The sequence below is a fragment of the Hibiscus syriacus genome, unplaced genomic scaffold (genome assembly GCF_006381635.1).
Source record: "Hibiscus syriacus cultivar Baekdansim isolate YM2019G1 unplaced genomic scaffold, ASM638163v2 tig00110610_pilon, whole genome shotgun sequence".
Classification (NCBI taxonomy): Eukaryota; Viridiplantae; Streptophyta; class Magnoliopsida; order Malvales; family Malvaceae; genus Hibiscus; species Hibiscus syriacus.
The window spans coordinates 380501-394616 of record NW_024062800.1 but is presented as its reverse complement, the minus strand read 5'-3'; the positions used below and the strand labels follow the sequence as shown (position 1 = coordinate 394616).

General features: G+C 34.3%; 3 protein-coding genes across 3 annotated transcripts; 2 read left to right on the top strand and 1 right to left on the bottom strand.

Moving 5' to 3' along the window:
- LOC120135589 (serine--glyoxylate aminotransferase-like) lies at positions 1–624 on the top strand. Its single transcript, XM_039151852.1, has 2 exons — positions 1–160; positions 347–624. Exons 1-2 carry the CDS (start codon positions 37–39, stop codon positions 622–624), a joined length of 402 nt encoding a protein of 133 aa, XP_039007783.1. The 5' UTR covers positions 1–36.
- A 4041-nt stretch (positions 625–4665) lies between these two features.
- LOC120135716 (probable cyclic nucleotide-gated ion channel 16) lies at positions 4666–8134 on the bottom strand. Its single transcript, XM_039151936.1, has 6 exons — positions 7834–8134; positions 7305–7516; positions 6919–7232; positions 6726–6837; positions 5615–5851; positions 4666–5463 (listed from the first exon to the last, which is right to left on the bottom strand). Exons 1-6 carry the CDS (start codon positions 8117–8119, stop codon positions 4717–4719), a joined length of 1908 nt encoding a protein of 635 aa, XP_039007867.1. The 5' UTR covers positions 8120–8134; the 3' UTR covers positions 4666–4716.
- Positions 8135–9131: 997 nt separating this feature from the next.
- On the top strand, positions 9132–11612 carry LOC120135719 (protein DSS1 HOMOLOG ON CHROMOSOME V-like). The gene is made up of 2 exons (XM_039151938.1): positions 9132–9290; positions 11389–11612. The coding sequence occupies exons 1-2, from the start codon at positions 9197–9199 to the stop codon at positions 11571–11573; spliced, it is 279 nt and encodes a 92-aa protein (XP_039007869.1). The 5' UTR covers positions 9132–9196; the 3' UTR covers positions 11574–11612.
- The last annotated feature ends 2504 nt before the right edge of the window (positions 11613–14116 follow it).

The following is a 14116-nucleotide window of genomic DNA, read 5'->3' as shown; positions in this document are numbered from 1 at the left end:
GGGCCGGTTAACATCCCATAACCGGTTATTCGGGCCATGAACAGGAACAATGAGGATTACCGTTCCCCTGCTATTCCTGCAATGACAAGAACTCTTCTTGAAGATGTCAAGAAGATTTTCAAGACTACCACCGGCACTCCCTTTTTGATCCCAACTACAGGTATTTATTGTTTTAATCACGCTACCATGTTTTCAGCTATCCATCTGAAGTTAATACTTAAGATTGACCGACTTGAAAACTAATACCATTAATCAATCACATAAGTAATATGTTGTTAATACTTAATAATAGTATCTTACCTGTTTCAGATTAGCTAACGAAGATAATGTTGGTGTTTGAATTCAGGAACTGGTGCATGGGAGAGTGCACTTACTAATACCCTGTCCCCTGGAGATCGAATTGTATCTTTCCTTATTGGACAATTCAGTCTGCTGTGGATTGATCAACAACAACGCCTCAAGTTCATCGTCGATGTAGTTGAAAGCGAGTGGGGTCAAGGTGCGAACCTTGACATTCTGGCGGAAAAACTTGCAGTTGATCACGCCCACACAATCAAGGCCATTTGCATTGTTCACAATCATGCAACCAAAAATCTTTGTAACAACAATGCAACAATAAAATAATTAGACTTCCAGTTTTCCATGAAACATTAGCTTATTAGCAGCAAAATCCGAAAAGAAACTCAATTGAAACTACATCACACGAATCGCTTATTAGCTTATTAGCTTATTAGCTTATTAGCTTATTTCCAGTTTTCCATGCAACAAGAAATGTTGTTGGCAAGAAGAGAAACTCGATTGAAACTACATCACACGAATCGCTTGAGATTAGGTAATGATTGTACATACCTTGTTTCAAAGCTGAGATTGAGATGGTCGGAAATTTGTGACTAGATTGACGACAACAGCTTGATGCGCCGCGACGTTGATGATTGGTTGTGCAATAGTGGTCACCCGCGGCGTGATGGTGGCAGTGGTGCACGATTTGTCAAGTATGCACTACTAATTCGAGGAAGAAGATTTGGGATAAAACAAATAAGGGATTCGGGCTGCAGAATTGGGATATCTAATTTAAAGAACAATTACGGCGTTATATTAAAAATGCCACAAAGGAACTATTCTATTACGGCGTTTATTACGAAAATGCCACTAAGGGACACACTATTGCGGCGTTTATGTCACAAACGCCACTAAAGTACAACTTTTTAGGGGTGTTTTTTAAAAAACGCCACTAAATTCAAAGTATTTACGGCGTTTTTCTTAAACACGCCGTTATAAACAATATACAACTCTATTGCCACTACAATATTACTCTTTTGCGGCGTTTTTGGATACAAACGCCACAACATGTCAGATCTATAGCGGCGTTTCTGGATACAAACGCCGCTAATTACCTTTTATTTAGATAATATTAGTTGATTTTACATATTTCATTTCTAATGTACATCAACTAAATTGACTGATATATGTATAAACATTATATGGAGAGTTATTGTTGTTCTAGAGAAGAAGCTTTGAGGGAAGAAGAGTTTAATTGATTTAGGGTTGGGTAGGAGAAAAAAAGGACTATATATTTAACATTTTGCGGCGTTTATACAAAAAAACGCCACTATTGATTACATTGTGGCGTTTGTTAAAAACGCCACTATTATTAAAATATGTGGCGTTATCTAAAAACGCCACTATTGATTAACACTATTACAGCGTTTGTGGTATAAACGCCGCTAATTTACCGATATATTGCGGCGTTTGTTAAAAAACGCCGCAAGAAACCACACTATAGCGGCGTTTTTTGTAAAAACGCCACTAAAGTATCAATTTGTGGCGCTACGATTGTAAACGCTGCTATATGTTTAACTTTTGTGGCGTTTTCTTTCCAAACATCGCTAAAAACGCCGCTACATATCAGTTTTGCTGTAGTGAGTAGACAACATAGTGTATATATTTTGTATCTTAATGTATAAATACTTAAATTCATAATATTTTATATATATTAACTTAAAAAATATTTTTATATTACTTTTTAAATATATTTTATTATTAACTTAATTTAAAAATATTTTTTATTTTCATTTAAAAATATATATTTTATGTTAAAATTTATTTTAAAGTTAAATTAAGAGAATATGTAAATAACATAGACCAAATGTGTGATTATACCAACTATCACGTCACATATTTCGTTAATTATTAATTGCAGTTAACTCGTGATGACCATATCTTAATTAAATAAAAACTAAAGTGAACATATCTTAATTAAATAAAAATAAAAATGACCATATCTTATTTTTTAAAATCACTGATCAAAAGTGGACAAAACACAAACATTAGTGATCATTCTGTAGTTAACCCTACATTTTAATTTAATTAATAGTATTATTGTCATACTATTTTAGTATTTAAAATTTTATAGATTTAATTTTTGAAAGGGTTTAGACGTGAAATGATCCTCATTGTGCGTTTGGTTTGGGGAATCTTACATTAACAAGGGGAATGTTTTTTTCGGCCTTGTATTCCCACATTTTGTTCATAAAATCTTACATTACCGGGAATATTTTTTCCCAATAGTAGCATTTTTTGGTTAAAATGGTGTGAATATCATTACTTTCAAATTCTTAGGTAATCTTACATTCTCACCACTTTGGACAATAATACCCTTGGATTAATGAATTCTTTTTATAATGATCCTTCTAAATTCTTATTTTTTATACTTTACTCAAAATTATAAAAATAATAATAATATACAAAGAGTTTGATTTACTAAAATATTAATAATTTTGAGAATTTAAAATATTTTCTATTTTAATATTCAATTTTATTATAATTTATGGGATGAAAAAAATAGTATTATTGTAAAAATGTAATTATTTAAAATAATATTTTACTACCATAATATTATTTTTTATATTATATTATATTTTATATAAATAAATATGATACTTATGAACATTATTTAAAAATATAAATTAATATACTAAATTTAATTATATATTAAATGTAATTTCTCCTCAAAAGTTAGATATTATAGCGATTTAAATATTTTTATGAATTTCATTCAAATATTTATAAATTAATATTAAAGTTTAACTTTAAAAAAATATATCACAAAGATAATTTGGTAAAATATGCATCCAAGTAATCTTATATTCCTCCAACCAAACATTGTAATCTTACATTCCTGCTAAAAATCAAAAAAGGTAATACAATATTCTCATATTAATGTTGCATTCCAGTAATGTTATTCTCAAAGGTAATATTACATTCTGTGAACCAAACGCATCCTCAATGTAAATTTCGAAAGAATTATTCGTAGTCATAGTGAATTGAAATAAATTATTCCTAGTCATAATCGGATTTATTCGTATTGAGTTTTTGTTCGAATTTTTTTATGAACTCTTACTTTTTGTATGGTCATTATATGATTCTAAGTGAATAATTTCTTGTGTAATTGTTATAGAAAAATGTCCTAATTACGGTTTTAGTTTACGCTATTGTTGTAAACTTTAATTATAATTGTAGATATTTTCTAATTTTTTAATAAAACTTGTGGGTTCTATTTGCATAAAAAATAGGATTAGAATTCACTTATATAACATAAAACTTTATTTGTTTTACACAAATTTAGGATCATTAGATGAGTAAAAATAGACGGTTGAGATTAATAGTAGGAAATAAAAAGATATTTACAAGGAAAAAATAAGAAATTAATCTCAGCCTCTATTTTCATTAAGCCAACAGTTCTAAATCTATGTAAAACAAAAAAATACACTATATAATTGGATCATATCCCATCCAGTAAATGAAAATAACATGTATGGACATGGGGCGATTGATGGCGTTCATCCTCTAGAAAATTTTAAATTTTCATATATTTTAAATATTTTTGTAGTTTATATTGATAATTTATTCTCGTCCCTAGAATTTTATCAATTTATTCTCCACTAAAATTTTAGAAGCAGGTCCTTGTCTATTGTAGGATTTTTTTAATTTTAATTTAGGCAAATGGTTGTCTTACTATAGGGCGATGCTTTGTTGAGTCTCTAACTATTAAAAATTATACAATGATATCAAGATTATAGGAAATTGTTTGTTGAGTCTCCTGACAATTAAAAGTTACAAAATGACAATTATTCATGTGTTTCAAACTCGTTCTTTTCCTTTAAAAAAATTAGCGGTCTTCTGATGTTAACCTACTGACTGAAATATGATAAAATTATACTTTAATGATATCTACTGTCACCATCATTGCTTTTAAGCACTGGCTCGACGACACGATGTAAAGAAAGAGTTTATCCACAACATATAACTCAAACGGTTCTGGGATCATATTTTGTCATATCATAGTCAACAAGTTATGTCCAACTCAAACGTCGGTCAATTTTTAACGAAAAATGACAACTTTGGAATATATGATTAGTCAAATGATCATTTTGTAACTTTTAATAGTTTAGAGACTCAACAGAGAGCACCCTATAGTTAAGGGATCATATTGTAACTTTTAATAGTTGGGGACTGAATAAAGCAATACCATATAGTCGGTGATCATTTGTGTAATTTACCCTTTAATTTAGATAGAGAGACTATATAATATTGTTGAAGCAAGTATAGAGTTTTGAATTTAACAAAGGAATGTAACAGTCTAACCTTTCTCATGATCTTCCGATATCTCTCATTATCACATCTTACTTTTAATCTTAATGAAATCCATTTTTTTATTTACAGGGCAGAGAAATCAGGCTCCACAGGCTTAAACATTTTGGGCATTTTTAACATGGATTCATCATGGCTAATCCTGGCCATCACCTTCTTTGCTCCTCTCCTAGTGTTTTTAGCAAATTTAGATGCCAGTAGCGTGACACCAAGATGCTGCGCCTGATGGCTGGTATCCGATGATCCATCTTCGTCCTCCTCTTCTCCGGCACCGACTAATACTCCCTCGCCGCCATCGTCGAACAAGTTCTCCTGTTTCGCTAGCTCAATCGCCATCTTTCTCCTCTTGTACCGTCTCCAAGCAGCTTCGATGAAGCAAGCTCCCCATGTCCTCCATTGGTGGGAGTAGTATCTGAATGCGTGTTGAAGTTTCTTGCTATGCAGTCGCTTGAATTGTTTCGCCACGTATTTGAGCTCCCAGGCGCGGAGAGCGAAGGCCTCGACCTCCGTTATCGACTTCACCGTTCGGGTCGATAACGGAAGGTTTAGGCAGGAGTCGGAGTTCGGGATCAAGGCCCATGTCAACAACTCTTCACCACAGAAGTCACCTGGTCCGAGTGTTATGGAATTGTAGAACCCCGTCCGGCCGCCATTGGTCGTCGAGCTCTCGACTTCGCCTCGAATGATGAAAAGCATCTCGCGCACCGGATCACCTTCCCGGACAAGGTACATGTCCTTGGTGTTCAAGGAGGAGACAAGGCGTTCACATATGGCATCTAGGAGCTGGTCATCCATCTGATTGAAAAATGGAACCTGAAACCAATACCAAACATCAAGTTTAATCATTCCTATGGATGCATGCAAGAAAACTAACGGTACCATACAATAACGCAAAGAACAAATTTTATAAACTCGTTCTCTAACATAAAATTTTGTGTTCAATCCCGCACGCATGGAGACTTACACGGCGAACAAGGGCGAGACAAAGATGCCGTTGAATTTGACGCCGGAGGTCCAAGGGTAAGGCCTTCAATATAGCTTCTTCATCAACGCCTCTCGTGGCAACCCATTGATAGTTAACGAACCGGCGGACACGGTCTTGCAAATCCGGCGGCAATTGTCGGTGTCTCATCCACTCTTCGGTATCCCTTCGGCGGATTCTCCACTCCTCTAGTCTTGCTGTAGTAGATTGAAGATAGCTCTTCAAGGAAAGCACAAGTTCACTATAGTGAGAAAAGGAACCTTCTTTGAAGTGAAATCACAGTCAATTTAGCTAAAGGGTAAATTACAAAATTTTTATCGTTTAACTTTTTTCTCAATCCTATTTTAGTCATTAAATTTTAAAAAACTTTCAAGTTACACATTAAATTTTTATTTACACCTATTTTGATCACTTGTTGAATCATAAATGAAAAGGTGACATGAGGTGGGATACTTTTTATTGACATTAAAAGTGTCGTCCACATCATATTTTCTTTTCTTTTTTATTTTACTTTCTTTCTTCAATAATGAAAGTTTTACAGTTTCACCCTATGTCCCATTGACATTGTAATTATCATTCTTAGGCATGTTCTTCAACCACCAAAGATATCGACGAACTCGTCTCATTGTCTACTATCACTCTATTAATTTAGATTTTATCTAAATTATTTTAAAACTCATAAAATTCAACCCTGACTTATAAATTCATAAAACTCCAAATCACTTTGATTTACGATATTCGTCATCCGATCAACATGAAATCAAGATATATAACTCACTTTCTCTTTCTACATTTTCTCATTGTTTAGACTTGGAAGAAAATGCTTCATATTCTAGAAATCAAAGGAAATTCGAAACTAGAGATTTTTTTTTATAAAAAAGAAAAACATTTTGGGACCCTTTCATAATTTTTTAAAAGAAAAATATCTAATCATGTTATCATTAAGTATTTAACATATAGTGATCAAAATAGGAATAATTAAAAAATTTAACGAGTAAACTAATTTTTTTCATTTTACTGACCAAAATAAAAGAGAGAAAAGTTTAGTGATGAAATTTGTAATTGAGCCTTAACTAAAAGATGAGTAATTTACCTGCATGTTGCCTATGAGATGTGAGAAGAAAACTAGACCAGCGATGCAAATAAGAGCACAAAATAAAGTTTCAGAAGGAAGAGTACTTGTCTCAATACTTTGTCCATATGAACTGCATGCATAACACAATTGCTTCAAGCACTGAAAAACGAAAACACCGAAGATGGAACTGATTTCAGAACTAAATATTTACCATAAGCTTTTCAATCCCCACCAAAGGCAATAAAAGAACTTATCCATGAACGCTGACGACGCGACGTGTTCGTAAGGCTCGGCAAACATTCCGAACTCGAAGTCTTTGTTGTCGTCGTTCAGAGCATCGCAGTTCATGATCACGTTGGTTTTCTTGAGCCAGGCGTTCCGTGCAGGCTTTCCGACGGTACTACAGTCGAGGAAGTCATGATTGCAGGATGGCGAATGCGTCTCGTTCATCTCTTTCGTGCATTCTAAACTCCAGCAATCGTACTGCCGTTGAGTCGACAAGACATACCATGAAGCTCCTAAGACCTGCATTTACAATTTAAAGCCATGACCACAGCAGGGGATGATTTGAAAGAGAAGGTGAGATGTTGCGCTCACATGGCTAGCTAGGATGAACATGACGAGGTTGTAAACTGCCCCTGACCAGGCAGTCTTGGCGACGACTCCGGTACTTTTGACGATGCGTTGATTGATCGGAAACATGATTATGAATCGAGGAATGTATTGAAGGAGAACGATGAAAGAAAGTGTATGGTTTGCATGAGCAGCCATTCCGCTTTTCGGAATTATGAACCAGATGACAATCTGAGAAGGCAATATAATGAAACTCAATGCATGTCATTTGAGACACGTTGACCATAATAAATGGGCCACGAAAATCATAAACGGTTAATTTCTTTTGGTTTGTGGTTTGGATGAAGAATCACTTAGATGATCAACTGACATTAACCATCAATAAAATAAATAGCTAATCAAAGAAAATTAGGATGAGCAAGAGGCTCTGCCACTACCGTAAAGATGTTCTCAGAAATCTTGATATACCAAGATGGTACAACAAGAATTTATATCCATGGGATAAACTCACTAACAAGAACAAACAAGAAAGTAGAAAAGTGAATTAACCTGTGGAGAGGGAGAGCAGCGGCAAGATCAATGATGAAACTCGACTTCAAGTATCGAATGGCGATGGCTTTTCGATCCATTACGAGCTCTCCCCTCCCGAAGACCCTAGAATTGGGTGCCACGAAAGCTGTCCTGAACTTGACGGTGATGTGTACGAAAAAGAACAAGTCGGCGACGCAACGGAAGAAGGTGACGACGATGCCGAGGCCGAGATCGATCTGCATGCAGCCGGGGCGCCGACAACGGGAAGGTAAAAGTAGAGAGGGTCTAGAAACAAGGCTACAATGCATGTGAAAAGAATACGTGGTTCCATTTGGTTACAATCGGGCTCCCAGGATCGAGGATTTGATTCCACCGAGGAATCTCTCGCCCTAGAGAGAAGGTCTGAGGGAACTCTCCGAACCTTTTGGACGTGTAGTGTCGAAGGACGCGATCCATCTTCCACCAAAAAAAAAAACCACATTACAAATGAGATTAACAGCAGCATCTGATTCATAACAAAAGACTTTGATGTATCAAATAATTTCTGGAAAAAAGCGTTTAGGATTTTCACTTACGAGAAAGGTGGCGTTGGTGATTCCTGAAACCCCCTGGGTTGACATGGAAGATGGAAGGGAGAAGACAGGGAAATGAACGAAAGAGGGAAGAAGAGATTTAGGGTTTGAGAGACTTCAAAAAGTATGGAGGCGTAGCAAGTTCTGCGGATTTTCATGGGCATGAAGCTAAATACCTTCCTTTACTTGAGCGCCAAAGAAAGCAAATTAATGGAACATTTAGTATGGGTTGGTTAATAATAACATTATTATATATATATATATAATTAATTGATTGGGTTGTTTAATCCAAGAGCTCGCCACAATTATGCTCTATAGAGGATTATCCGTATAGCTTATCCTGAAATATGTACATGAATTTTGGAGGTAAAATATATGTTTAATATCTCAACTATCGCTTTTATTCTATTTGATTATAAGTTATTATTTTTTAAATTATTTTAATATTTAATATTAAGTTTTAATTTCATTTTAGTCACTCGTTGTTAAAAAATAACAAAATTATTCACATATTATTTTTAATTTTTTTCAATATGACATGACATAACCTTATGGTGACATGTATGGTGGCATATCAACATCACTATTCATTTTAGTCACCCGTCATTAAAAAAACAGAAATATAACATGATGATTTTAAAATAAAACAAAGTGATAATTGGATACCAGATGTGTACTTTACCCTTTTTTTATAAAGATTTACCGACTATAAATATTTGATTTGACGTTCCTTTTTGTTCACGCTTCGTCTGTGTATTTCTTTGAAATTAGGGTTTATTAATATTTTCTTTTTCCTAGCTTCGGCTAAGAAAAATGGCAACTGAACAACCGAAACCGGCGACTGAAGAAGTGAAATTGGATTTGTTCGAAGATGACGATGAGTTTGAAGAATTTGAAATCAATGAAGGTAATTTTATACCCCTTTTTTTTATCTACTTTTTGTCTTTTTTAAAAAATCCTGGAGGCTATTGTTAAACTTTAATTTTAGGTCTATCTCAAGTAATTCTGAAAAAAATGATGTCTATAGCTTGATTGTTTTGTTTTCCTCTGTATTTGTTAAAGTTTAATTGTATAAACTTATGGCGAACTGTTCGTTTCGTTAAACTTGTTCCGGTTGCAATTAGATCGAGTATTTTCCTCAGCAACTTATATTTAAGAATAAGGTCGGGTTATTTTTTACTGCGATTCTTGATGGAGTCGAACGCGCCATCGCTTCTGTTGCAAATAGAATTTGAAAGATGATCAAATGAATCTGACACTATCAGTATTTGCAAAATTGGCTACAAATCCCCTTTTTTTCATGTATGCTGGAGTTTGTTCCTCTTGGTATGTTATACATCGGCTCTCTCAGTTACTGGATACTTGAAGAAAGTACAACAAGGATTAAAGATTGTCTTATAGCTTGTTTCTGTGCCCTGTTAAGAGGGTGGAAAAGTATATTACGCAATAAGAATCTCAACCAAGCTGCTTTCGAGTGAGGGAAATTGTCATAGTCAGCCAGCAAGCAATACCAAGAATGCCAGCTAATAGTCTTCTTACTTCCACCACTAGCTTAAACTGAGAAATAGATTAGGAAAAATCTGCAGGGCTAATATGGAAAGGTTATAAGAGTGCTTGTTTGTGCCGTTAACTCCTAACTTTGTACTTGGATAACCATATTATACAGGATCTAATTTGAAATCTTTGATAAATTATTGTTTAAAATCTATGCAAAGTAAATTGATTCTTGATTCATCAACTCTTCGCAGTCCACAAGCTGTTAACTTTTGCTGGAGTAAAAGCTTGCCTTGTGTGAGCCACATCTTAGACTAGTAAATCTATTAGCGAGCTCCAAGCTGAATTGACCTATTGTCATGTATTTGAATATGGCAGCTTTTGCAATTCACAAGATTTGAGATGTCACCTTATGGCCATATTATTCTTCCAGAAGGCTGACTTTAAGTTTTGGTAATGATAGAGAAGTGTGGTTTTGTTGTAGTTATACATCTGACAATGAAATTCTACTGATTTCTAGAGTTTGTTCTGGTACACCAGATCTCAAGCAATCTATATTGTTCTGAAACACAAAGTCTGATGAAAGCAAACCACAATTGGCCACTTAGTGTTATTTTCTATATGCCTCTAGTTACTTTGTTGTATAATGTTGACTTATAGTCTTTCTTACTCCACCACTAGCTTAAACTGAGAAATATAAGAAAAATCTGCAGGGGCTAATATCGACAGGTTATAGGAATGCTGTTTGTGCGTTAAACTCTAACATTTTACTTGTATAACCATATTATACAAGATATAGTTTGAAATCTTGGATAAATTATTGTTTAAAATCTATGCAAAGTAAATTGATTCTTGATTCTTGATTTATCAAATCTCTTGCAGACCACAAGCTTGTCTTTGTGTGAGTCACATCTTAGACTAATAACTATCTTAGCAAACTCCAAGCCGAATTGACCTATTGTCATGTATTTGACAATGGCAGTTTTTGCAATTAACAAGATTTGAGATGTCACCTTATTGCCATATTATCCTTCCAGAAGCCTGACTTTAAGTTTGGTATTGATCGAGAAGTATGATTGTGCTGTAGTAATACATATGGCAATGAAATTCTACTGATTTCTGGAGTTTGTTCTGGTACCAGATCTAAAGCAATCTATAGTTCTGAAAACATAAAGTATGATGCAAGCAAACCACAATTGGCTACTTGGGTAATATTATCTATATGCAACTAGTTACATTGTTGTATAATGTTAATTTCAATTCTTTGCGCTTCTGCCTGCTAGGTGCTAACTAGTGCTCATGTTTTAGTTACACGTAGTATACTTTGCCCACCCTAGTATTTTTATCGCTCTTTGTATTTTGAAATGTGTCGTCTTCGAATCCCCACTTGTTTCCTTTGGATAATGGTACTTGTATTGTATCATTAAGTCTTGCCATTAAAGCTGATGACCCTGTCTTTGATTATGCAAGAATACAAATTTGAAATCTGAACATTTTTGTTTTTATCGCAGACTGGGACAATGAGGAAGAAGGGAAGGAAGTGATGCAGCAGTGGGAAGATGATTGGGATGATGATGATGTGACCGATGACTTCTCATTGCAACTGAGAAAGGAACTCGAGAACACTGAGAGAAGTGAGTTTGAATCGATTGCCCCTCGTGATTTCGTTGCACTGCAGACTTGCTTGTTTGAATGAATGTTCCTTTCCTTGCAAAAAAGAATGTTTTAGACTTTTTAACTTGTTTTGATAGGCTTGGATTGTCTGTTTGGTCTAACTTTGAATGCATAACTTGCTTTGTTAATCATAGTTTTCTTTACCTAAGAGTTGTGTCAATCTCCTTAATTTTTTCATCGCCGTACTAGGTTTTTTTGTAGTCAGAATCGAATAAAGATCGAATGTCATGTGAAACACACAATAAAAGGAGAGATCTATCAATTGATCGAGTGGTTAAGGTTATTCAGTTGGCCCATCTTGTATAGGTTCAAATTTTGACATTTTCTTGAAAATATCTCTCTCTCTATTTAGTAAAGAACACACAATAAATGAATAGTTTTTTTTAAGAATATAGGATAAAAAGTTGAACTTGGAAGTGAAACTTGGGTAAAAGGAAGCATACCCTCCAAAAAAAAAGAAAAAAATGAATCTTGAATAAAAAAGCCCTCTTCTTTTGCTTTGAACTGTAGCGAAGGAATATTATTTGTTTACAAAAATAGAAATCAGGGATCGAACCATTTCTTTTCAATATCATTTATTGAAATAAAAATCTGAGATCAAAACTGTACGTAGCTTCCAACTAAGCATGCAGAAATAACATTAAAAATAATGAAATTCAAAGAGTTTAATTAAAATAATCAAAATAATGTAAATTTAAATAGAGATTCATATATATGAATATATAGCTCATCAGTATAGCAAGTACACATGTATAAGATTTAAATTGTAAATGCAGTTCGTTTAATCAAATGTACTTAAAAACTAGATACATACAAAATTAATCATCCCACACATTAATAACATAAAATTCAATCCACACTCCAATAATGATAGCGATTGTCTCCCACCGACACTCAAAAGTTGTTTTACAATTAAGCATTGAAATATATATGTATTTCTATCAAATTCGTACAATCGTTAATAAACCTATTACATATCTGATTACAAAATTAAAACAATCAGAGCTCAACCATTATGATTATGATAAATTGTTGGGCTAACACATGAAATAAACGAACAGAAGAAAATAAAGAACACAAGATTTAACGAGTTCGACAAGGTGCCTACGTCCTCGGAGCGATGAACGACTGTTTTCTTATTATTAGCAACAATCATTAACAATTAGGTTACAGTTACATAATATAAAAACAATCCCACAATTACCAAAATAACCCCATACGTTACCCAATGGACATATGTTGATCGTTACGTTCGCTCCGCTCCAGCATCTGTCCTCCAACTGGTATATGAGCCATACCTAACAAATCTCCACCCTCGTGAATATCATGCCCTCTGGAGATGAAAAAACCGAGAGTTTACCAAACATCAAAGTGGGTTGGACTACCACGTTCTCTAGCAACTGTAAACATTCAACAAGTCCAAGCAATGCATGAACTTGTCAGTATTAACTAGCTTGGTCAACATATCAGCTTTCTCACTAGTGTGAACCTTCTGTAACAATATCTCTCCAAATGCAATCAACTCTATAATCTTGTGAAACCTCACATCATTATGCTTAGTTCTAGCATGATACGCTTGATTCTTAGCCAAATGAATAGCACTTTGGCTGTCACAATGCAATTAAACTCGACCTTGCTAACACCCAATTCATTCACTAGCCCAGTAAGCCATAAAGCTTCTTTTGCATATTCAGATGCTTCCATATTCAGCTTCAGTTGTAGATAATGCCAATAGATTGAACAGTTGACTTCCAACATATAGGCCCTCCACCATGAGTAAAAACATACCCAATCACAATGCAATTTTGAACTGGACCTCCCAATTCATTTACTGGCCCAGTAAGCCATAACGTTTTTTGCAGCTTTAGATGTTGTCATATTTAGCTTCAGTTGTAGATAATGTCACAATAGACTTAACAGTTGACTTCCAACATATAGGCCCTCCACCAAGAGTAAAAACATATCCAATTGTAGATCTTTTATCATCCAAATCACCTGCATAGTCTGAATCCACATATCCTACAACCAAAGGATTATCCTGCTGATTACCAAAAAATAATTTCATTCCCTACAGTGCCCTTCAAATACCTAAAAATCCACTTGATGATTCCCAATGTTGCCTACCTAGTTTAGGCATGTATTTACAAACTTAACTAACAACATGAGCTAAATTAGGTAAGTACGTACCATTGCATACATCAAGCAACCAACACTGGCATATGGAACCTTTGTCATGTCTACAACTTCCTATCTATCTTAGGACACTGTTTTGAAGAAAGCTTAAAATGATTTGCCAATGGAGTGCTTACTGGCTTGCATTTCTCATTGTAAATCAAATTAATTAAAATGTCATCAATTATCATTATTTATCATCTTCTTCATAATTCTACTCGTGTATCCTCTTTTTTCACTATTCATCGGCTAGTTTTTCACTATTCGACTCGACTTTTCCAACTTTTGGACGAATGTGCATACACGCGACTATCGGAGATATTTGGTCGAAGATAATGGTTGGAATTGCAAGAGTTACAATGGTTTGATGAATCTACGATCCCAGACATCCCA

What these genes read in the sequence shown, in the direction of transcription:
- LOC120135716 (XM_039151936.1), bottom strand. Translation starts at nt 8,119, where the DNA reads ATGCATTGTAGCCTTGTTTCTAGACCCTCTCTACTTTTACCTTCCCGT. An exon ending in TGCCGCTGCTCTCCCTCTCC is followed by an intron (nt 7,517 to 7,833) that starts ACAGGTTAATTC and finishes TTATATTGCCTT; the next exon opens with CTCAGATTGTCATCTGGTTC. An exon ending in GTCTCGCCCTTGTTCGCCGT is followed by an intron (nt 5,464 to 5,614) that starts GTAAGTCTCCAT and finishes TATTGGTTTCAG; the next exon opens with GTTCCATTTTTCAATCAGAT.
- LOC120135719 (XM_039151938.1), top strand. Translation starts at nt 9,197, where the DNA reads ATGGCAACTGAACAACCGAAACCGGCGACTGAAGAAGTGAAATTGGAT. An exon ending in AGAATTTGAAATCAATGAAG is followed by an intron (nt 9,291 to 11,388) that starts GTAATTTTATAC and finishes TTTTTATCGCAG; the next exon opens with ACTGGGACAATGAGGAAGAA.
- LOC120135589 (XM_039151852.1), top strand. Translation starts at nt 37, where the DNA reads ATGAACAGGAACAATGAGGATTACCGTTCCCCTGCTATTCCTGCAATG. An exon ending in CTTTTTGATCCCAACTACAG is followed by an intron (nt 161 to 346) that starts GTATTTATTGTT and finishes GTTTGAATTCAG; the next exon opens with GAACTGGTGCATGGGAGAGT.